Source organism: Lynx rufus, unplaced genomic scaffold (genome assembly GCF_022079265.1).
Source record: "Lynx rufus isolate CCGP_SWC_20201006 ecotype Redwood Valley unplaced genomic scaffold, mLynRuf1.p SCAF_9, whole genome shotgun sequence".
NCBI classification, from domain to species: domain Eukaryota; kingdom Metazoa; phylum Chordata; class Mammalia; order Carnivora; family Felidae; genus Lynx; species Lynx rufus.
Window position 1 is genome coordinate 7,511,942 of NW_025814897.1, and position 25,231 is coordinate 7,537,172.

Here is a 25,231-nt window from a genome sequence, read left to right on the forward strand (position 1 = left end):
GGACATGTTTGGGTAGGGGTTGATCTTCAATATTGAAAACTAAGGAGTGAAAAGTAGTTTGAGGAGAAAAGCTGACTGTGCTTCTGGGAAGCACAAAATGTTCTACATACACATTGGCAGTGAGAGGAATACATAATATAAACCCAACTGATATGGGTGTTTAATTTTTTTTTTTAATCTGAGAGAAGAGAAATAATTATGTACGTTATGTCTTCTAAATTACTGCAGAACAGGGATTCTTAATCTGGACTCTATGGATGAGCTTTAGAAGATTCTTGAACGTCTTGAAATTATATGCAAAATTATGGTGTGGATGCATGCCACGTAGACACTCTTGTGCACTTATTTGGAAAAGGGGGCCATTTATTTTCGTTGAATTCTCAGGGGATTTATGAACCAGAAAAATAGAGATGAGGGGCCAGAACTTTTTGCCAATCCCAAATGACATGTGTGCATTTTTCAGAAGGAAACATGCAAATGGATTGTTAGTGTGATTGCAGTCTCTGCCTTCTCTTTCCTTTTCACCACCCCCAGCCTTTTCTTGTTATTAGAATTTTGATCTAAGAGGACATCCTTTGCTCTTTTACTTGTGTTTGTTCAGTGAATGCTGAATGCCGAGCCAATCAGTCTTTTCTTGGACAATTTTCTTTTCCTACAAATCTGTTTTTAGTGCTGAGCAGCTAGGAAAGAAACATTAAGGTCATGATGCATTTTAGTTCCATTTCTATATGCGGAAGACTTCACTATCGCAAGGAAGCTGGACAGATTTTTTGGAATGTACTGCAGTAATTAATCTTCATTAGGACTGTTGCCATGGCCCTGTGAATTAAAATTTATGATAAGGGGGAAAGTCCCCGGGACAATATGTTTGAATGCCAGAGTGCCTATACTTACGGAGAGGTACAAAGATTTCTGAGATTTTTTGATGGTCCCAAGCTTATTTATTATTAGCTTCACATACTTTAGGGCAGAGTCCAGGTTACATTAATTGATATGAATGCAGAAGGAGAGCTTTATACAAAAGGGACACAAAGTGGACACTCAGGTGCTGACTCTTGGCTTTCCAGAGAGGGAGGGCGGCAAACCATAAGAGACTCTTAAAAACTGAAAACAAACTGAGGGTTGATGGGGGGTGAGGGAGAGGAGAAAGTGGATGATGGGCATTGAGGAAGGCACCTGTAGGGATGAGGACTGGGTGTTGTATAGAAACCAATTTGACAATAAATTATATTTAATGTAAAAAAAACCAGTCTGCAAAAATATCCCATAGACTTGACTGACGTAATAAATGATACGGTGGCGAAAATGTTAGTGTCATGTATTCTGTTGATCATATGGATAGAGAGTCCGTATTGCCGTTTGGGAGTGTGGGAAGTGCCCTGCCTCTGTGCCTGGTGTAGAGCTGTAAAGAGGAGAGACTGGATCCCAGTCTTCACAGAGCTTCGCCTCTGGGGGAGGTTGGGGGCGGGGTGACAGACTTAAAGAAGTAAACAAAAAGACGAAAAGAGTGGTTGCTTAGGACCCTGAAAGCCATGAGTGAGGATAAGGACAGAGGATCTGGAAGCACTGACTTTGTATGAGATGGTTGGGAAAAACCTCTGTGAGGGGAAACCTGAAAAATTATTGAAAACCTTTAAGTAAAGAAGGAGTAATCATTCCGACATTCTAACCCTTAATTGCTGGGACAGTTAACAGAATTTAAATATTTTCTCTAATAGCCCAGTCGTGGCTCTACCCTTACACGTACTCCTGCCAGAGGAGATTCCTGGGCTCCTTCTCATCCCGTGTCTTCCAACCACGTGTGTGTCGTGACTGAGATGCTAGTTGGTTTCAGGCCAGTGATGAAGATAAGAAACAGCTGCTATTGTAGCCCAGAGCGTCGCAGCTCCCTGGAAAGGTATATGGCAGCATGATGTCTATGAGAACAGGAGAGTGGATGTGAGATGGTCCGAGTATTCCGACTGAACACTGGCCAGTCACTTCAGGTTATGCATTACAGCAGCGTGCTGTTCTTTGGGGATGAGAGGAGAAAACTAATACTTGAAGTTACGTTGATGGTGTAGCAACTCTTTTGCACTATGCAAATCTTTTTATGAATAGGCTTTATTTTTTGTAGCAATTTTACTTTTTACAGTAAAAATTTAATGAGAAGTAGTTTCCATATGTCCCCCCTCCCCCTGCAGCCTTTTCTATTACCTCTTATTAGTGTTTGTGACCATCCACGAACTTGTGCTGACACATCATTGTCATCCAAAGTTTATAGTTTACATTAGGATTCATTCTTTGTGTTCTACCTTCTATGGGTTTGCCTCCCTCTCTGTTTTTATCTCATTTTTCCTTCCCTTCTCCTATTTTCATCTGTTGTTTTTCAAACTCCACATGAGTGAAATCATATATTTGTCTTTCTCTGACTTATTTCGCTTAGCATAATACACTCTAGTTCCATCCACGTTGTTGCAAATGGCAAGGTTTCATTTTCATGAATATTCCATATTGTGTGTGTGCGTGCGTGTGTGTATACACCACATCTTTATCCATTCATCAGTTGATGGACATTTGGGCGCTTTCCATACTTTGACTACTGTCAATAGTGCTGCTCTAAACCTAGCATGCATGTGCCCCTTCAAATCAGCATTTTTGTATCCTTTGGATAAATAGCTAGTAGTGCAGTTGCTGGGTCGTAGGGTAGTTCTGTTTTTATTTTTTCGAGGAACCTCCACACTGTTTTCCAGAGTGGCTGCACCAGTTTGCATTCCCACCAATAGTGCAAGAGGGTTCCCCTTTCTCCACATCCTCGCTAACATCTGTTGTTTCCTGAACTGTTAATTTTAGCCACTCTGACAGGTGTGAGGTGGTATCTCATGGTTTTGATTTGTATTTCCCTGATGATGAGAGATGTTGAACATCTTTCCATGTGTCTGTTAGCCATCTGGGTGTCTTGTTTGGAAAAGTGTCTATTCGTGTCTTCTGCCCATTTCTACACTGGATTATTTTGGGGGTGGGGGTGTGGACTTTAGTAAGTTCTTCATAGATTTTGGATACTAACCCTTTATCCAATATGTCATTAGCAAATATAAGAAGACTATTTTTTAACTTTTTATTTTCTCCTTGGGGAATAGTGAGCATGGAAATCATTATTGAATGGCTTTCTTACAAGCCTAACAGGTAAAACTAAAAAGTAGAACTAACCAAACTCAGAAATTTCTCTCTATGGTCCATGCTCCATGGACCACAGTTGTTGAGTCTAGAACAGTGGCTTGCAACATTTTCATCATCACAGAGAAATTTGCTTTCAATGTTAATGGCTCCTATGTTGTGAAAGATTTTTGTCTTTTAAGAATGTTAATAAAAAGTTAATGTTTCACGTTTGTTTTTTTGACAAAGACAATTTCCAGTTCAGTCAAGTGTTTGCAAAGCTCAGTTATTAAAATTGGAGCTAGAACTTGGTCTCTGGCATGTAGTTGTGGGTGTTTTGAAATGCTGAAAGTGACTCGTCCCCCATCTGTCCTGACAAGAGAAATCTCCCCTTTCCGCATACCTCGGTGGATCCAGGGGCCCACGTTGAAGCGTTTGTGGCACACCTATCCTCATTCTTCTGAGCTTTGTGGAATTACAGAGAATAATTGTAATTATTCTTTGCCCAGAACTACTTTTCCCTTCAAATATAACTTTCTTTTTTATTGCATAGAGTAATACAAGCTTGTTACAGAAAAATGAGAAGATACATATACCAGCAAAAAAAAAAAAAAAATAATCTAAAAAAATCTTCCAGCTCTTTTTCTCTGCAAACACGTATACAAGCCTTTGTTAAAGATGGACTCTTGTTCTGTATTGGTTTTGTAACTGTTTTCAGTGTCAATAAAGAAATTCCTGCAACACTGTTTTTAATTGCTGCATAGTGTTTTCATTTTTAATTTTATAACTTATTTCACAAATGAGTCCCTTATGATTGGATGTTTGGGTTTTCAACTTTCTGAGATTACATATAGTTTTGCCTTCAGTGTTCTGTAACTAAATCTTTATACACATCCTTAATTATTTCTTTGGGATAAATTCTCAGAAGAGAAATTGCTGGGTAGGCATACTTGAAAGACTTTTGAAAGGTGCCACCAGATTGCCCTCCAGAAAGCTTAGTAGTAATCTGTATTCCCACCCAGGAGTTTTTCCATTCTAATTAGGAGTTATGATGCATACAGGTGAAAAAAAAATCATTTTAGTGTCAGAAAGTAGTAATGCTAAGTGCAAAATTACTAATCAACAATTAGAGTTGTAGGCATTCAGAGGAAAGAGATCATTTTTAATAAGGGAGTTTGGGTACCTTTCATGGAAGATGAGAAATTGAAGATAGTTTTTTTGTTTTGTTTTGTTTTTTATGTTTGTTTTATTTTTGAGAGAGAGAGCACAAGCAGGGGCGGGACAGAGAGAGAGGGAGACACAGACTCCGAAGCAGGCTCCAGGCTCTGAGCTGTCAGTACAGAGCCCAACGTGCAGTTCGAACCCCCAAACTGTGAGATCATGACCTGAATCAAAGTCGGCACTCAATCGACTGAGCCATCCGGGAACCCCTAGAAGTTGAAGATGGTTCTTGAAGCAAGGGAGGGATGAACAGGAGGGAGGTACCCCATTGACAGGAAGGCCACAGGCGGGACATACCAGAGGGTTCTCTGATCTAAACAAGGGCCACATTTGAAGAGTCCAGGAAGAGGGGCCAGGAGGAAGGTTGACCTCATCAGGTTAACTCCAGGTGTTCCTCCCTCTTTTGTTTCTCATGAATGTACTTAATACAGGCTATACTCATTCTGGGTGACTAGGCAGCTACAAGTACCTGAAAAAATTAAAATGTGGAAACCAGGAAATCAAACCTACTGTAAAATCTGTTCATTTTCTGGGAGAATTGAGTTTTGGGTTTAGAAAACTTAGAAAATAAGAAAGTTATATTCCATTTAAAACTCAGTAATATATTTATTAACATGTTAAAGTTGAGTTCACATTTCAGTGTTAAATACTTTTTTCTTATCAGTGAATAAATTGGTTCGCATGTTTACGTTGGGTATTGTGATGTGCTTCCATGTAATCATTTTCACTTAAATTTCAAAGCCATTGAAGTAACATTTCCCTGTTATTGTTGGTTCAGATTACATATTACAACATGATATTTTTCTTTGCGTTTTGTTGTATGATTAGTTCTTTAAATGACACATCAGACATTACTAATTAAGCCTCTCTATTAATTGGATTATTGAAAGATAAATAGTTCTGAATTATTTTGCTTTGGTGGTTTTGTGTTTAGAACTATAGTGGGGCTTTTAGTGCCCTGAGCCATACTTTTGCTTTTTAAGCTGTGTTATATCAGCCAATATATTGTACTGTTACAATGTTGAGCAGTAAGATGGCCCTTTTTGACACTGAGTTCATAGATTTGAAGTATGTGGAGATAGTTTGACACTTTACGTCCCTTAGAAATACTGAAATAAAAATAAAATGCAGAGCTCAGGCCCAGACTCTTGGCCCTGTTTTGTAGGCCACCTCCTAGTTGTCAGTTCATACTGTGAGCTTCCTTACCTCCTTCAGTCCAGTGGAGTAAACTTACTCCGAGAAGAAGATTCACAGGTGTTACTGCTGTCTCTCACCTGTATCGTGGTTCTTCCTTCCAGCAGACCTATTTTCATAATGTCCCACCATGTTATTGGTAAACTGTATCAATGATGTGCTACCACAGGTCAGCTAACAGAACTCTTGATTGGGAGGCACAAGAGCCCCATCCAACAATTGCAGATAATAGTTAAAGAACCAAGAAACTAGAACTAACTCACTCTTACATGCAGTATTAGGCTGTCGACCAATCCTAAGGACATGCGAGGTCTTAATTAGATTCAGTAACTCCCCGGGGAACATTAACTATACAAGGTCAGAACCCTTCCACTTGATTTATCAGGATGTAAATAAAATAGAGATTTCTAGTGCCACGCAATTTCCCCCGGCTTTATTGAGATATAGTTGACATAGAACCTTATGTAAGTGTAAGGTATACAGCATGTTATCTGATATACTTATATATGTTGTGAAATGATTTTCACCCTAGTATTAGCAAACCCTCTATAGCATTACATAGGTATGTTTGTGTGTGTGTGTGTGTGTGTGTGTGTTAGAGAGAGAGAGAGAGAGAGAGAGAGAGAGAGAGAGAGAGATGATAACATTAACCATTTACTATCTTAGCAACTTTCAAGTATCTGATAAAATATTGCTAACTATAATCACCATGTTGTACATTAGATCCCCAGAACTTACCTTAAAACTGGAACTTTGTACCTTTGACCAGGATCTCCCCATTTCCCCTACCCCTCGGCCTCTGGTAACTACCATTCTAGTGTCTGGTTTCTGTGTTCACCTTTTTTTAGATTCCACATAGAAGTGGTATCATACAGGTTTCATCTTTCTCTGTCTTACTTTTATTTCACTTAACGTGATGCCCTCAAGATCCATCCATTTTATTGCAGATGGCAGGATATCCTTTTTTCTCATGGTTGAATAATATCCCATTGTGTATATATAATATGCTATATCATCTGTCCATGACACTTAGGTTGTGTCCATTTCCTGCCAGTTGTGAATAATGTTGAAATGAACACGAGGATGTAGAGAACTCTTGAAGATCCTGTTTTCATTTCCTTTGGGTAATATACCCAGAACAGGGATTTGTGGATCATTTGGTAGTTCTGTTTTTAGGAACCTCCATGCTGGTTTCCATAGAGGCTGTACTGATTGCATTCCCACCAACAGTGCACAAAGATTCCCTTTCCACGCTCTCACCAACACCTTGCTATCTCTTGTCTTTTTGATGATAGCCATTTTACCAGGTATGAGGTCATATCTCATTGTGGCTTTGATTTACATTTCTCTCTTAATTAGTGATAATTGAGTACCTGTTTCTTGTACTCGTTGATCATGTGTATGTGTCTATTCAGTTCCTCTGCCTGTTTTTTAATCAGACTATTTGAAGGGATTTTTTTTTTTTTTTGCTATTGAGTTATAGGACTTCCTTATATATTTTGGATATTAAACTTTTATCATAAATATGGCCTGTGATATTTTCTCCATTTTGTAGGTTGCCTTTTCATTTTTGTTTTGCTGTGCAGAAGCTTTCTACTGTGATGTAGTCTTACTGACTTTTGCTTTTGTTTATTGTGTTTCTGGCGTCATATCCAGAAAACTGTTGCCTAGACCAGTGTCACAGCGATTTAGCCCTGTGTTTTCTTCCTGGAGTTTTATGGTTTGGAGTCCTCTTTTTAAGTCTTTAATTCATTTTGTGGTTATCCAGTTTTCATGCCACCTTTTATGAAAGAGACCATCCTTTCTCCATTGAGTATTTTCTGCTCCCTTGTCAAGTATGAATTGACCATATGTGCAAAGGTTTATTTGTTCTCTGTTGTGTTGGTCTGTATGACTGTTTCTGTGTCAGTACCATACTACTGGTTTGATTACTTTAGCTTTGTAGTATAGTTTGAAATCAGGATTGTGATACCTCTGGATTTGTTCTTTCTTAGAATTGCCTTGGCTTGTTGGAATCTTTAGTGAGTTTATGAATTTAGGATTATTTTTTCTATTTCTGTGAAAAATGCCATTGGAATTTTTATAAAGATTTCATTGAATCTATAGATAGTTTGGGGTAGTATGGGTATTTTAATGTATTAATTTTTCTGATCCATGAATATGGGATATCTTTCCATTTATTTGTCTTTTTCACATTTCTTTCATCAAAATCTTACAGTTTAGAGTGTATTGATAATTCACTTCCTTGATTAAAGTTATTCCCAAGTATGATTTTGATGTTGTTATGTTTGTAGGGGGTAATTTTTTTAAATTTCTTTTTCAGATAACTTGCTTTTAATGTAAAGGAATGTTACTGAATTTTGTATGTTGATTTTTGTATCTTGCGACTTTACCTAATTTATTTATTAGTTCTAACAGTCTTTCGTGAAGTCTTTAAGATTTTCTATATATAAGATCATATCTACAAACAATTGCCATCTTAATTCCTTTCTGATTTGAATGCCTTTTTTTCCCCTTGTGTGATGCTTTCATTAGGACTTCTAGTACTATGTTGAATAGAAACCATGAGAATGGCAGCCTTGAATTGTTCCTGATCTTAGAGAATAAGTTTTCAACCTTTACTGAGTATAATGTTACCTGTGACTTGTCATATATGGTTTTTATTATGTTGAGGCATATTCGTTCTCTACCCAATCTGTTGAGTTTTTGTCAAGAAAAGGTTGCTGAATTTTGTCAAATACTTTTCCTGCATCTATTGAGATGATTATATGATTTTTATTTTTCATTTTATTAATTTGGTATATCACATTTATTGATTTGGGTATGTTGAACCACACTTGCATCCCAGGGATGAATCCCAACTGAATCATCGTGTGGGATCCTTTTACTATGCTGTTGAATTAAGTTTGCTAATATCTTGCTAATAATTTTTGCATCTGCATTCATCAGGAATATTGACCTGCAGTTTTCTTTTCTTGTTACTATTTTTATCTGGCGTTCGCATTACGTTAGTGCAGTCCTTGTGAAACATGTTTGGAATATTCTCTTTAGTGTTTTAGAAGAGTTTGAGAAGGATTGGCGTTAATTCCTTTTTAAATGTTTGGTAAAATTCACTAGGGAAACCTTCTGGTTCTGGACTTTACTTTGTTGGCAGAATTTTGATTACCGATTCAATCTCCTTATTCCCTACTGTTCTATTCAAACTTGCTATTTTTTCATGACTCAGTGTTGTTAGGTTGATGTTTCTAGGAGTTCATTCATTTCTTCTAGGTTATCCAAATGGTTGGTGTATAATTAATCTGCAGGGGTCTCATGACCTTTTATATTTTTGTGGTATTGGTTGTTAAGTCTCCTTTCTAGTTTCTGATTTTTAATCTTCCTTTTTTCTTGAGTTAGACTAGCCATATGTTGGTCAGTTTTGCTTATCTTTTAAAAAAATTACTGTTTTTTTTAATCTTTTTTTTATTTTGTTTTTCTGGTCTCTTATTTATTTTTTTCCTGATCTTTGTATTTCATTACTTCTGCTAACTTTGGACTTCATTTGTTCATTTTTTAGTTCGCTGGAGGTGAAAAGTTAGGTTGTTTGAGATCTTTCTCGTTTCTTAAGGTCAGCTTTTAACACTGTAAACTTCCCACTTTGGGAAGATGCTTTTGCTACATCTCACAAGTTTTGGTATCTTGTGTTTCCATTTTTAGAGATTTAAAAAAATGTTTTTTAACATTTCTTCCTTCACCCAGTGGTTGTTGCGGGTCATGTTGTTTAATTTTACATGTTTGTGAATTTTTCAGTTTTCCTCTTATAACTGATTTGTAGTTTCATACCATTGTGGTGTTAAAGATACTTGATAAGATTTTAGTCTTCTTAAAATTTGCTGAGAGTTGTTTTGTGACCTGTCACATGATCTGTCCTGCAGATTGTTACATATGTGCATGAGAAGAACATGTATTCTGTTGCTTCTATATGGAATGTTCTCTATATATGTCAGGTCCATTTGTCTGAAGTATAGTTCATTTTCCACATTTCCTTATTGAAATGTCTGGATAATCTAGCCATTGTTGAAAGTGGATTACTGAAGTTCTCTTTTCTTGTTGTATTACTGTTTATTTCTGCCTTCAGATTTGTTAGTATTTGCTAAATATATTGTATTGCTCCGATGTTGGGTGTATATATATTTATGATTGTTATATTCTCTTAATGAATTGACTTCTTTATCATCATGTTATGATCTTTTTCATCTTTTGCTAATTGTTTTTGGCTTATGGCATATTTTGTCTCATAGAAGTATAGCCATCCCTGCTCTCTTTTGGTTTCTACTTTCATGGAATATCTTTTTCCAGCCTTTCATGTTGAGACTTTATGTCCTTAAAAGTGAAATGAGTTTCTTGTAGACAGTATATAGTTGGGTCTTATGCATCCAGCCACTCTATGCCTTTTGATTGGAGAATTTAATTCATTTTAATTTAGGATAATTATTGAAAGGTAAGGACTTAGTAATGTTATCTCTTTTCTGTTTTGTCATTCCCTTGGTTTTTTTTTCTTCCTCTCTTGCTGTCTTCCTTTTTGAATTGATTTCCTATAGAGATGTGCTCTGATTCCTGTCTCTTTATCTTTTGTGGATCTACTTTAAGTTTTTACTTTGTGGTTACCATGAAGCTTACATAAAACATCTTATAGATATAATAGTCTGTTTTATGCTAATAATGGCTTATTTCAATTGTGTACAAAAATTCTATCCTTTTACTCTGTTCTTAGGGTTTTGGTGTCACAATTTACCTATTTTTATATTGTGTGTTCATTAACCAATATTTTAGCTGTTGTTATTTTTTTATGTTTATTTTTGAGAGAGAGACAGACACAGTGTGAGTGGGAGAGGGGCAGAGAGAGAGGGAGACACAGAATCCCAAGCAGGCTCCAGGCTCTGAGCTGTCAGCAGAGAGCCCGATGCAGGGCTCAAACTCACGAACCGTGAGATGATGACCTGAGCTGAAGTTGGACGCTTAGCCAACAACCACCCAGGCACCCCCTGTAGCTTATTGTTATTTTTAATACTCTTGCCCGTTAACCTTTAACCTTCCGTAACCTGGAGTTATGTGGTGAACACACCACCATATTACAGCCCTAGCATATTTTGAATTTAACTATATACTTGAATTTTCCAGTTTATTGGATAGTTTCCTATGTTTTCTTGTACTATCAATCCTTTCATGTCAACTTGGATTCTTTCATTTCAACTTGGATTCTTTCAGCTTTTGTTTGTCCAGGATAGTCGTTATCTCTCCTTCATTTCTGAAAGACAGCTTTGTTGGATACAGTATTCTTGGTTGGAGGTTTTTTCTTTTCATATCCTCCTATTCTCTCTAAACCTGTAAAGTTTCTGCTGAGTAATCTGCTGATAGCCTTATTGGAATTCCCTTGTCAGTTACAAGTTTCTTTTCTCTTGCTGTGTTTAAAATTCTGTCTTTGTCTTTGATTTTTGACAGTTTTATTATGTGTCTTGAAGGAGATTTCTTTGAATTGAATTTGTTTGAGGACCTATAACCTTCATCAACTTGGATATCCACGTCTCTCCCCCAGATGTGGGAAGTTCTCAGCTATAATTTCTTTAAATAGGCTATCTGCTCCTTTCTTCCTCTTGTCTCCTTCCAGGATTCCAGTGATTTACAGAGTGTCGTGGGGTTTTTTTGTTTTTTTTGTTTTTTGAATGTATGTCATAGGTAATGTAGGCTTTTTTCACTCTCTTTCATTCTTTTCCTTTGTTCTTCTCTGACTAATTTCAAAGTTTCTGTCTTCTAACTTGCAGATTCTTTCTCCTGCTTGATTCCTTCTAACTTTGATCCTCCCTTCTAAAGTTTTATTTTATTCATTGTATTCTTCAGCTGCAGAGTTTCTGGGGCTTTTTGGTAAATGACTTATATCTTTTTGTTAAACTTCCCATTTTGTTCATACATTGTTTTCCTGGTTTAGTTGACTTTTCTTTCTTTCTTTCTTTCTTTCTTTCTTTCTTTCTTTCTTTCTTTCTTTCTTTTTTGGTACCTTGTTGAACTTCCTTAAAATAGCTGTTTTATTTCTTTATCCAGTAAATTGTAGATCTTCATGTCTTTGGGATCAGCTACTGGAAAATTCTGTGACCTTTCGGTGGTGTCATGTTTCCTAGATCAGTCAGTTCCTTGCTGTCTTCACATTTGTGGTAGCAGTCACCTCCCTTAGTCTTTACTAACTGCCTTCAAGAGAGAAATGTCTTCTGTCATCCCTGGGTCAGACAAGGATTTTGAGGTTTTCTCACCTGCTCCACACTTCTTGGCTCCCTCATGTGCCGAATTTTTTAACTTGTATGTCTTCTCTTGATCCTGCAACACATCAGGCCTAATGCTTCCAGCCTCCCTTTTGCTTTTCCAAGAATGGCACTAGTGCTGAGGTGGTCTTTCCCTGACCTACAGATTTGGGTGATGCTCAGCAGATACCTACCAGAGCTTACTCCCACCACCGTCATCAGGAGCATGCACAGGGAGCCGGACACAGGTGTAGGGGGGTATAGGTAAGGCACACGAGTGCTAGGGAGTGCCCATGGGCCACTTGGAGGGATCTGTGTGCAGGGCATCTCCACTGGTTCATGGGCAGGGTTCTTGATGGAATCCATGACACAGGAAGATTCACGTTCCTTATTCTGAGAGTCCTGTCTGCCACTCTCCCAGCTTTTTCCTGCCTCCTGCCCCCAGCCATGCAGCTCATGATTTAGTATTCTGGATAGAGTGAGAGAGACATGGGCCTTTTGGGGCAGCATTCCGCACAGTGGGGAAAGCTGGGCACTCGCTCACCTGCTCTCTTTGCACCATGGGAAGAATTGTGGACAAGATCTCTCAGCCCTCAGTTGTGCCATCTAGGGGGAGGGGTGATAGGAGTGAAATCATACTATTCCTCCTACCCTCTCCAGCGTGCGGGAATTTCCCCCCTGGAAACCTGGATTTCCACAAGTGTTCCTGTCCATGGGTGTTTGTTTAAGATGGTGTTCTCCCGCTGCCGAGAGGGGCTGGAGCCAGTTCACAACTTGGGATGTAGTCTGTGTACCTATTACCCAAAGCAGGGTTGGGTGAGACTCCTCTCAGGTCTCTTGGTGTCTAGTGCTGGATCCCACAGCTCCCACAAAAACACTTCTGTCCGTGGAAGGATGCCACATGTTGAGGGGACACGAACCGGGGATGTCTTCTTCAGCCATGTTGCTGACCTCACCCTCTAGTACTGCGCCATTTGGAAGGGGCCTTTTCTGAAGAGACCACATTGTGACCATACTTTGCTTCCTTGCTTACCGTATTATTTTCTAGACTCATTACATTTCCCCCCTTTTGGGTGACTTACCTATTGAATATCCATATTGTTGTTTAATAATTAATTTGTTATACAAATTGCTACTTATTTGCTATGGCAAGTAAGATAAAATACCTTTCTGGAATTTGAACTGGTCCACAAAGCAGCAAAGCTGCTAATTATGAAAATATTTGTGTTACATAAATTTCCCATCTTCCTTTTATTATCTGAACCAGCTATTTCCTGCAGGGAATATAATGTTCAAGAGCACATTAACAAAGGATGCATTAGTAAAGCCTACTAATTAGGCTGTTTCTGATGAGCTGCTCTGAGGTGCTCTTGAAATACATGCAGGGCAGAAATCAGTATTACCTTGTACCAAATAAATCCTGGTACTCTAGCCCAGTGGAGCTTAAACAGGATGGGCAATACACAATCAGATTAAGACTCAATATATATATTGTTTTTTAAGGCCCTTTCCACTAAGAATTAACTATCTTTGCTAACTGAATTTCCCATTATGGGGAATTCTTTTCACGTTTATCTCTTCAAGTACCCTTTGAAAATGCAGTTGTTTGAGGCTTGAAGTAATCTCATAGTGCTGTCTCATTTGTCTTTCCTCCGATGGTGGGAGAGAATGGCTGCTGAGTCAGAGCATGGAGCATTTCTGGGAGGTGAAATGGGAAATTATTTACAGCTTTGCTTCAAGCTGGGCATAAGTAGATATGCTGATTAGGCAAATTCACTCATAGCCAGGCATGCTTCTTAAGAAGTAATATTCTCCATTGAAATTTGAGCACTTTGTTCTTTTTTGGAATACATCATATGCTTGGAATATGATATTTCTGTGGACTTTTTTTCTGCTTTTCTATTATATAACATCAGTGTAAGAATTTATTTGAAAGGAAGTAGTTTATAAGCAGAAAGGAAATTAACATGTATTGAGTATTACTATGTTCTTGACTTTATATAATTTTAAGTAATTCTTATAGCAATTCTACTAAGTAAATTATATAATCTTCACCTTTACAGATTGAGACTAATGCTTAGAAATGTTAGTTGATTGGCTAAGGTTTGACTGTGTTAGTGCCAAATCAGTGTTCTTTCCGCAGCTAATTCTTTTCTTTCTTGTCTTTCAAATACTAACTGAAGCTAGTCAGCTTATTGCTTTCAGTAACCTGGCTTTGGAGCTAAATTTAGAGTCCTTGGGTTCGAATCCTATGTTTGTAATCTGTGTACAGTCATTTAATCGTAGAATGAAGCTAATGCTCCCCAACCAAGGATTTTCCTGAAGATAAATGATGTAGTCTGTATAAAGCATGTAGCACAGTGCCAGACTGTTAGCAAGCCTTTGACGAAGGGTTGCTACTATGAAGGCTATTAGATGGGCTTTTAGTTTTGCTTTAATCCTGCATCCAGTAATTGGGTCATCTTTGAACATGATGATGGTATCTCACAATACTTTGAGAATGTTTTGCTGTTTTGCTTTTTCTTTTATTTTTAATGTATAAAGTGATTTCCTGTACCTTCAGAAACTAGCTTTATGTTTATGGTCTGTGCCTCAAGTGTATGCAGAACCCTGCAGTAACAATGGTGGTTTGGTTTTTTTAAATTGAAGTATGGTTGACACACAATTTTACATTAGTTTCAGGGGTACAGCCTACTGATTCCACAACTCTGTACCTTATGCAATTCTCACCACAAGTGTAGACACCATCTGTCACCATATAACACTATTACAATAACATTGATTATATTTCCTATGTTGCGGCTGTGATTTATTCATTCCATTAGTGGCAGTCTCTACCTCCTACTCCCTCATTTCACCTGTCCCCCTGCCCTCCCTCTGGCAACAACCAGTTCTCTATGTTTATGGGTCTGTTTCTGCTTTTTGTTTGTTTTGTTTTTCAGATTCCACATATAAGCAAAATCATATGGTTTTTGTCTTTCTCATTCTGACTTCATTTAGCATAGTATCCTTTAGATCCATCCATGTTGTTGCAAATGGCAAAAGCTTTGTTCTTTTTTTATGGCTGAATAATATTCCTATCTGTGTGTGTGTGTGTGTGTGTGTGTGTGTATGCCACATCTTTGTCCATTCATCTGTCGATGGACACTTAGGTTGCTTCCATATTTTGGTTATTGTAAATGCTGCAGTGAACATAGAGGTACATGTATCTTTTTGAATTAGTGCTTTCATTTTCTTTGGGTAAATACTCAGTAGTGGAATCCTATGATATTTCTATTTTAATTTTTTGAGGAACCTCCATACTGTTTTTTATGGTGGCTGTACCAATTGACATTCCCACCAACAGTGCACCAGGGTCCCTTTATCTCCATATCTTGCCAACATTTGTTATTACTTATTTTTTTATACTAGCCATTCTAATACCTCATTGTAGTTTTGAATTGCATTTCCCTGGTAATTAGCAATGTTGAGCATCTTTTCATGTGCCTGTTGGCCATCTGTATGTCTTCTTCAGAAAAATGTGTATTTGGTTCCTGTGCCCATTTTTAAATTGGATTGTTTGGCTTCTTTGGTGTTTAATTGTATAATTTCTTTGTATATTTTGGATTTTAACCCCTTGTCAGATATGTCATTTACAAATATCTTCTTTTCAGCAGGTTGCCTTGTTGTTTTGTTGGTGGTTTCGTTCAACTGCAAAAGCTTTTTAGGTTGATGTAGCCCCAGTGGTTTATTTTTTGCTTTTCCCTTGTGTGAAAAGAGACATACTTGGAAAAACGTTCCCAAGGATGATGTCCAAAAGATCACTGCCTGTATTTTCTTTAAAAAGTTTTATTGTTCAGGTCGCATATTTAGGTCTTTAATCCATTTTGAGATTATTTTTGTGTATGGTATAAGAAAGTGGTCCAGTTTCATTCTTTTACCTGTAGCTGTCCAGTTTTCCCAGCACCATTTATTGAAGAGATTGTCTTTTACCCATTGTATATCCATACTTCCTTTGTCATGGATTAATTAACTATATAAGCTTGGGTTTATTTGGGGACTGTCTACAGTACCATACTGTTTTGAGTCCTATAGTTTTGTAGTTTATTTTGAAATTTGGGGTTATGATGTCTCCAGCTTTGTTCTTCTTTCTCAAGACTGCTTTGGCCATTTGGGGTCTTTTGCGGTTCTATACAAATTTTAGGAGTACTTTTTCTAGTTCTGTGAAAAACGCCATTAGAATTTTAATAGGGATTGCATTGAGTCTGTAGATTGCTTTGGATAGTAGGAGTTTTTAACAGTAACTGTTCCAGTCCGTAAGCATAGTATATCTTTCCATTTATTTGTGCCATCTTCAAATTTCTTTCATCAATGTCTTATACTTTTTAGAGTATAGATCTGTCTCCTCCTTGGTTAAATTTATTCCTAGGAATTTTAACTTTGTTTTGTTTTGTTTTATTTTATTTTTGGTGCAAGTTTAAAAAAATTTTTTTTAAGTTTATTTATTTTGAGAGAGAAAGAGAGAGAGCAAAAGTGGGGGAGGGGCAGAGAGAAGGAGACACAGAATCCCAAGCAGGTTCCATGTCACCAGTGCAGAGCCTAATGGGGGACTTGAATTCACAAACTGTGAGATCATGACCTGAGCCGAGATCAAGAGTCAGATGCTCAACTGACTGAGCCACCCAGGTGCCTCTTTTGGTGCACTTGTAAGTGGTATTGTTTTCGTAATTTCTTTTTCTGCTTCTCCATTATTAGTGTATAGAAATGCAACACATTTCTGTATACTGATTTTGTGTTCTACAACTTTACTGAATTTATTTCTGATAGTTTTTTTTTTTTTGGTTGAGTCTTTAGGATTTTCTATATTTAATGTCATGTCATTTGGAAATAGTGACAGTTTTACTTCTTCCTTAACCAATCTGAATGCCTTTTATTTCTTTTTCTTGTCTGATTGCAGCAGCTAGGATTTCCAGTACTATGTTGAATAAAAGTGGTAGGAGTGGAATACTGTAATAATGTTTGTTTTTTTAAGATTATGTTTGGGTCTTAGATATAGACTTTAATTTTTATTTATTTATTTATTTATTTATTTATTTATTTATTTATTTATGTATTTATTTATTTTTGAGACAGAGAGAGACAGAGCATGAGAGGGGCAAAGAGAGAGGGAGACACAGAATCCGAAGCAGGCTCCAGGCTCTGAGCTGTCAGCATAGAGCCTGACACGGGGCTTGAACTCATGGACTGTGAGATCGTGACCTGAGCCGAAGTCAGACGCTCAACCGACTGAGCCACCCAGGCACCCCATTAAATGGAGAAAGTTTATTTGATGTCTTAAATAATTTGACATTTGAGGTTCTCTTTTACTCTTAATCTGTATATCACAACTTCATACAGCAGATGTTAGTATCTGGTATCCTGGTATCTGTTAGCTTACAGATTGCTACCAAAACAGTAATCTAACTTTAATACAGGCAGTTTGCTGTGGCAGGACAAGCACAGATAGGAGCCAGAGTGCAGGCCATCAGTGTCCCCAGGTTGTGGATGATATAACTGTAGCTCCCTAGGATTGTGAGGATTGGATGAGACAGTGCCTGTGCAGTGCCTGGTGCATGGTAGGCCTTCTGCCCCCATCTGTTAATAGGAAGGTACTTATGACATACAGATATCCTGATGTTGTTACAGTTTCTTTCTCTCTTGAGTAATAATACCACTTTACCAACTCTCTGTTATTGGTGATTTTGTCCTATTTTAAGTGTTTGATTTCATAATGGATTTAGTTGTTTATCAAGTAAATCGTTGGATTTGTTCCCACCAGTGATACCAAGAAGAAGCAGGGAATGAGGAAAAGGAACAACAGCGAAGTGGAAGACGTGGGACCCACGAGTCGTAACAGAAAGAAGGCCAAGTGGGAGACCTTAGAGCCTTTGGACACAGGCCTGTCTTTAGCAGAGGATGAAGAGCTGGTGTTACATCTGCTCAAAAGTCAAAGCTAGATGCTCCGTGCTCTTCTCCTTGAGACCTCTGGTCATGATTATGTGGACAAGAAGTTGCAAAAAACAGTTGGCTTTGGGGCACTTAGGTAACATGAGTCCCATGCCCAAAGGATCTGTCCTCGGACCAAAGCAGTTCTGTTTCTAAGCCCCTTTCACGGGACATGTTTGTGTCATCCCAGAGCAAACTCAGAGTGAGGGTGGATTACAAAGTTTCTTGATCCCATTTTCCAGCATGTGCTCTGTTAGATCTTATCCGTGGATTCCTACATCTTGTCACTCGAAATGCTTCCTTTGTTTTACCGACAACTTCTGGAGACCTTGTTTCATTGTTAGAAATTCCTATCTTGCTTACCATACAGAAATTTCTGTGTATTATTAAGCAAAATTGCTCACATTTTTGATGTATTTAATATCTCTAAAGAGACAGAGTAAGATGGACCAGTCCCGAGAAAAGAGTATTTTTGAATTGCAACGATCAATAATAAACATATTTCCTATAAAATACTAATGTTTTCATTGTGTCCAGTAATATAAGAGCACTCTCAGGGCAAGATCCCTGAGTACAATGCTTAGCCAGTTCTGGACAGTGAATTTCTCATGTTCTTAAATTAGCTTTCCTGAAGATAATCGCTTAGCCTGTACTGGCAGATTGAGTGGCCGCTTTTGAAACCTGTAGCATTCCTACACCTGGAGACTGTGCTCCACATCCAGCCCTGTAGCGAGCACCCAGTAGGCTGTAGGTCTCTCTTTTTTTTAATTTTTGTTTAATCTTTATGTCATTTTTGAGAGAGAGACAGAGTGCAAATGGGGGAGAGGCAGAGAGAAAGGGAGACGGAATCTGAAGCAGGCTCCAGACTCCAAGGTGTTAGCCCAGAGCTCGACGTGGGGCGTGAACCCGTGAACCATGAGACCATGACCTGAGCCAAAGTTGGACACCTAACTGACCGAGCCACCCAGGCGCCCCTAGTCTTCTCTTAAGTGCCTCGTTCGGCAGGCACCACAGAGCCCCCCACCGAGCCAGCTCCTGGTAATGAGTAAGGAGCAGAACAAGACAGAACCTGTTTTTGGTTATTCTTTGTGGGGAAAGAAATCTGGCTTTGGCATGCTGGTTCTACCACAGATTTGTCACCCCCTCGTTGTTCTTTGCCCTGGCTGCTGCTCACTCCGTGCACAAACATACACAAATAAGTTTCAATAACTGGGTGCAGATCACTCACGAATCCAAGGAAGTATCCCTCCTGCATATCCCACAGACACTTCCAACTCAGCCTGACTCCATAATGTCTCTGCTTGGTGTGATCGGTGTCCCTCAAGGGCAGCACAGAGAAACTCGACCACCCTTCACTTGGCTGATTCCGTTGATTCCTCTGCATGTGACTCTTCTATCCACTGTTTTTCCTTTATCTTCCCAGCTTCTGTCTTCAGTCAGAGTTCAGATTCTCCTTGAGACATTACTCCAGTGACCGCCAGCTGGTGCCACCAGCCTCCCATTTCTGTAGCTGAGCATTCCACTGTGGCCACAGTTGTCTGCGTAGCGCTGAGCTGAGCTGTTTCTTGCTTCTGTTACCGTGTTTATCATGCAGTGTTCCAGATGTTGTTTATAAGCCTCTTGCCCCTGTTATGTGACAGATTTCTAGACTGTCTGTGCTTACCCATCCTGTGCACTCCCAGAGCTGAATACAGCACCTGCCCTTTAACAGGTTCTCGGTAAGGCTTATGGAATTAATGAACGAATAGCAAGAGACCAAAATGATTTAAGGTATGTTGTGTGCATTGTCCCCTCTGGTAGGAAGGATATAGGGTGTTAAGAAATTTGACACCTGGGGGCGCCTGGGTGGCGCAGTCGGTTAAGCGTCCGACTTCAGCCAGGTCACGATCTCGCGGTCCGTGAGTTCGAGCCCCGCGTCAGGCTCTGGGCTGATGGCTCAGAGCCTGGAGCCTGTTTCCGATTCTGTGTCTCCCTCTCTCTCTGCCCCTCCCCCGTTCATGCTCTGTCTCTCTCTGTCACAAAAATAAATAAACGTTGAAAAAAAAAATTAAAAAACAAAAAGAAATTTGACACCTGGATGAAATGGCTCTATTGGGGAAAATTGATGGGAAAGGAATTTAGGGTACGACAGCCAGGGAAGATTTTGAAATTAAATGATATGGTGCAGGATTTCTTGGCCTTGAATATTTCCAAAGGACAGAAATATGTAAACTGAAGGTTTACCTATTTCAGTTTGTCAAGAGTGTATGTATATACACTGAGGGTTCACCATTGAATTCACTTTGTGCAATTTTGGATTTTGTTTGTTCTAACCCAAAAGAAGGCTTAAGGCAGTTTTATTCCGTGTTTGTGAACATTCAATAGATATATTGCCACGCCTTTAGTTCATAAAGTAGTTTGAGTTGTATTCTGTCCCTTGAAGTGAATAGATCCTGACTAATCTATACATTGTAGGGGATTTTAGTTTGCTGGTTTTGAAAACTAGTTAAAACCTCAGAACAGAGTTGATAGAAAACTCAGGTAAACAACACAGGGTAGATTTTGTTCGGTGTTTACTGTATAGTATTACTTTTTAGCAGATATTCACTACCCCCCCCCCTTCCTTCCTTTGCAAAGCATCATTTTCTCCTCCCCTCCTGTTGGGCCTGCCACATGGCTTACTCTAGCCCATGGAATGTGTGGAAGTGACTGTGGGCCAGTTATAAGTAGAGCCTTTAGGGTGTACTGATGTTCCGTCAGCCCTCTCCCTTGATACTAGGACCAGAGAGAGGGTACTGCTTCAGTCTGGGTCCAAGTGAGAAGGCATGCTAGACCTGTGGCCACCACATCCCCTCTAAATCTTGGGGAGCAAGAAATCCTCTAAGACTTGGGGAGAAAGACTTTTTTCAGAGAAAAAAGATAAGAGAAACTTAATAGCCAATGAGCAAGAACATTCATCCATTCAATAAATGTTAATAAATTCAGCAACTACCATATGCCAGGCTCTTTGCTTGTGAGAAATACAAAATGTTCCCTCCCCTGCTCCCATATAGTGGGGGGAAGGAGAAGCAGGCTCGTAGTTTTCGTGCATTAGGAAAGGAGGTGGAAACTCTGCGTGAGCATTGTTGCTGGCGTGCAGGAAGGGGGGACATAGATAGTGACTTGGCCGAGGACCCAGAGGCTAATTCTTGCTTGATGCTTAACTGAGGCCAAGAGGCTATTACCCACTCGTGTAAAATGATCCCTGAAATTACATGAGCCTTTTAGAGCAGATACACCCAACAGCCCAATCCTTTGGAAGGCTGCCGTCTTACAAGCTTAACGTGGCATTTTAGATTTGTTGGGAGCTATAAAAAATGGGTAAGTTTAATTAAATGTAATTTTGTTATACAACATTCGAAATACCCCGAACATGAAGAGTCATCTCCATGCGTGTCAGAGTGTGCCAGAGGATGCAGATGTTCCTGAGAGGTGGGGGGGGTGGGTGGGGGGGGGAGCAGGGATGGGAGGTGGTGATGTAGGTAGAGGGGAAAGAGCCTGCAACCAATATTTAGAAACCTTGTTTCAGCTCTTTGAAGACTGTTTTACTCATTTAGTTTGAGAGAGTGAGCGAGAGCGATTGGGGGAAGGGCAGAGAAAGAGGGAGAAGAGAGGATCCCAGGCCTGCTTGGCCATGCCCAGTATCGGAGCCCGATGCAGAACTCCATCTCACAACCATGAGATCAGGACCTGAGACGAAATCAAGAGTCGGATGCTCAGCCGACTGAGCCACCCAGACACCCCTAAGACCGTTTTAACCGGAAGTGTGATCACCGTGTGATTTCCTTCCCCAGGCCCTGCTGATCAGACCGTCTGTATGCCTGGTACCTGCCGGAATTGGTCAGGAATTGGCAGCTAGCCATGAGCCTGTTAGAGAGGCTGAGACCGAAAGCTCTGTCCGAACAGGGACACGTTGGGCAACGGAAGTCTAGGTAGTCCACAAAATAGGGTTAGGAGACAGGCCAGGGAGCACGATGGGCAGAAAGTGAGCTCACATTGGGAGTTAGGTGGGCACAGCTGTGAGTGAACAAGAACTCTGGAAAAAAGAGTAAGTGGTGAGGGGTCCCCGTTGGTCATGGAACGTGAGGCAAATCCATGGAGAATCCAGGCTGGAACAGTGAAGGCCTGCAGACCCCTCTTGCTGAGGTCTCTGGGGTCCACACGGCCCTTTAGGGTCTTCATAAGGCTTTACCTTCTCCGTGGTCCTGTCAGAGTTCTGCGTAAGTCTGTCTCCTTCACTGCCTCGGGTAGAAGGACCCCCTTGCCTCAACCAGTCTGAGTGAGTCTTTGGGGTTTTTGTACCCAGAAGAGCTTCAGTAAACGCAGAGTACTCTCATGCCGTGCTGCCTGGATGTGAGTGTGCAAGGGAAGCACCAGGGGCGTCTTTCCAGGGGGCTAATCCCGGATCAGGAGGTCTGAGGTGGGGTCTGAGAGTCTGCGTTTCTTTCACGCTTTCAGGTGATGCTGTGCCACTGGCCCCCGGTCACATTTGAGTAGCGAGGCACTAATGGAATTCAGAGAGTTATTAAAATCATTATTCACAGATAGGGTTCTGTCAGAGTCCCAGCAGGAAACAGATGGCACACACAAATTAGCATTATTCTAAGGGGATTCAATAAAAGGATTATTTACACAGGCCAGGGCAGGGTGTGAGGAAATCATGACGGAGAGTCTACCTGAGGCTGGTCGCTGGAGTGTTCCCACTCCTCCCCCTGAAGGAAGTGGGGGGGCGGGGGCGGGGCCGGGAAGGAGAGACTGCTGGGCTTTGACCTTTCTGTGCAGCCAGCCGGAGGTGACCACGGGGAACCGGCCCAGAGAATGAATCCCGGGACCTGGCGATTGCCCCTGTAGCCAGAAAGCAAGCTGCCTTGAGAGGTGAGCCGTGCAGTGTCCAGAGACGCGGAGCAAGGTGGAGAAACCTAGGGCGACAGAAGAAACGGGCACAGAGATGTAGGGCGTAAATGGGTGGGAGGAGAGGAGCGGCCCCGGGCCTCTGCCCCTCTGGCCTGCGCTGCGGGCCAGGCACCGCCCTGAGAGCCAGCTGCGCGTCGAGGACGGGCAGCCAGCCAGGCTGCACGGCGCCCCTGGGGGGTGAGCCGGGGGAAGAGGGTAGTTCGATGGCCAGGGGAGTGACCGTCGCGGGGAGGGCCCGCGGATCTGCTGGCAAGGGTGAAGTCCGAGGAGCAGGGCCCACTTCCCAAAAGTGTTGGGGGCACCCTGGCGGCAGGTGCCGCCTGGACAGCCCCCCACCCCCACCCCCACCCCCAGAGCATTTCTGACCACCGTCATGTAGTGGCCTTCACACTCAGTGCCTCCTGCTCTCCGAGACCACCGTTCCTCCCGCTTCCCTCTCAGACCTCCAGAGCTTGCCCTTCTTCACTCTTGGCCCGTGATTTTACTGAGAAAATAGAAATAGTCGATTTTAATGTCGATTTTACTGAGAAAATAGAAATAGTCAGGACACCTTCCCTGAACTGCACACCTGCCTGGCCTCCCCTCCGGCCGCTGGGGAGGGATGGGGGGCACTGTCTACCCTCCCGCCCTGGGCCAACCCCCTGCCCGGGCTGGGTGCCCCCTGCCCCGCCCTTCCACAATTGTTCCCTCTCCACGGCATCCTCAGCCTTCCCTCCCTGCTGGGCGGCAGGGTCTCCCACGTACACAGCAGAACTTAAATCGCGACCACGACTGGCACCCCGCCCACCATCCCTTGGCAGCCACAGCTCTGTTGCTCTCTCTCTCTCTCCCTTTGTGGTATAGATAACTCTGATCCCTGTCTATACCTCCTTCCTTCCCAGTCTTACGTGCAAGTGATATTGAATAAACTGCTCATGTTCAAGTACATGGTTTGATAAACACTGGCATGTGCACACATCCCTACACATGCACGATGGACAATGGACATACACATCCGTAGCCCCTAAAAGTTTCCTCCTGTTGTCCTCTCCCCCCCCCCCCGTTTCCCAGACAGCCCCTGAGTCACTATAGATCGGTTTACGTTTGCTAGAATTTTCTGTCAATGGGGCCACGCAGCGTGCGTTCATTTTTGTCTGGCTTCTGGCACTCAGCATCATCTTGAAATTCATCCAATTTGAGGTGCATATCAAGCGTTCGTTCCTTTTATTGCTGGGTAGTAATCCGTTGTGCGGACCATACCTGTTTATCCCTTCACCATTCACCAACGGGGGCAAGACTTCCATTTTTGGCAATTACAGATAACATTGGTAGGAAGTGTACAAGTCTGTGTGAGTGGTCCTATGTTTTCACTTGTCTTGGGTAAACACCTGGGAGAGCAAACGGCTGTCTCACGTGGTAGGCATATGTTTAACTTTTCAGGAAACCGCCAGGTGGTCTTTCCAAGGGGCTGGACCATTTCACATTACGCCCAGTAGTGTATGAGAGTCCCTGCTTCTGCACACCCTCGCCAACACTTGATATTATCAGTCTTTTTAATTTTAACCATTTTGATGAGTGTGTAGTACTATCCCATTGGGACTTTAATTCACATTTCCCTAATGGCCAAACACACTGAGCAACTTTTCATGTCCTTATTTGCCATCCGTATGTCTTCTTTGTGAAATGGGTGTTCAAATATTTTGCCCCTTTTTAAGAATTTGCTTGCTTGTTTTCTTACTGAAATTTATAAATTTATCTGATACTCTGCTGGACACAAGTCCTTTATCAGATACATGATTTGCAAATATTTGCTCCCGTTCTGTGGATTGTCTTCTCATTCATTCTCTTTCGTTTTCTGATTGTCTTTTGAGGAGTAGACCTTTAATTTTAATGATGTTTAAATTATTCTTTCTCTTATCGATCCTGTGATTGGTGTCATATCTAAGAACTCTTGGCTTATCCCAAGGTCACAAAGATTTTCTCCTATATTTTCCTCTAAAAGATTTATAGTTTTAGGCTTTCCATCCAGATTCATGCTGCATTTTGAATTAATCCTTGTATGTGGTGCAAAATGTGGATTGAACTTCAATTTTTTTGCATTCGGATATGCAGTTGATCCCACAGCGTTTGTCAAAAAGTCTGTTTTTTTTTTCCCCTCCACTGAATTGCCTGTGCATTTTGTCATGCCAGAAAGTAAGAAAATGCTCAAAAAGAAAAAACTTATAACGTGGTGGTATGCCAAAGGGGTATGGGAGCCTACCGAAAGCATTCTCAATGGCCAGAGCTGAGAAAGTTCAAGCAACAAAATTAATAAAGTAGGATTGAATTATAACCCCATATATATAAGGGTCCCTGAGTCCATGCTGATATAACTCAAGGACTGAAAAAATAAATGTGGGACAAGGGACAAATCTCCCATGCAAAAGAATCCCAAATAACTTACGCAGATACTCTGCCCTCCAGGAAGTGGGCTGTGCATGGTGATTCCTCCAAAGATGACAGTGAGAAAAAGGAGTAGCTTCACAGCAAAAAAC

The 25,231-nt window shown here is 40.7% G+C and overlaps 1 protein-coding gene across 1 annotated transcript in view; it reads left to right on the plus strand.

The window, feature by feature from the left end:
- DDX10 (DEAD-box helicase 10) overlaps positions 1–18,299 on the plus strand; it is a 277,089-nt gene extending 258,790 nt beyond the window's left edge. The window contains exon 18 of the mRNA XM_047071361.1: positions 17,620–18,299. Within this exon, the coding sequence (XP_046927317.1) occupies positions 17,620–17,797 (178 nt within the window). The 3' untranslated portion in view covers positions 17,798–18,299. The remainder of the gene's footprint in view (positions 1–17,619) is intronic.
- The last annotated feature ends 6,932 nt before the right edge of the window (positions 18,300–25,231 follow it).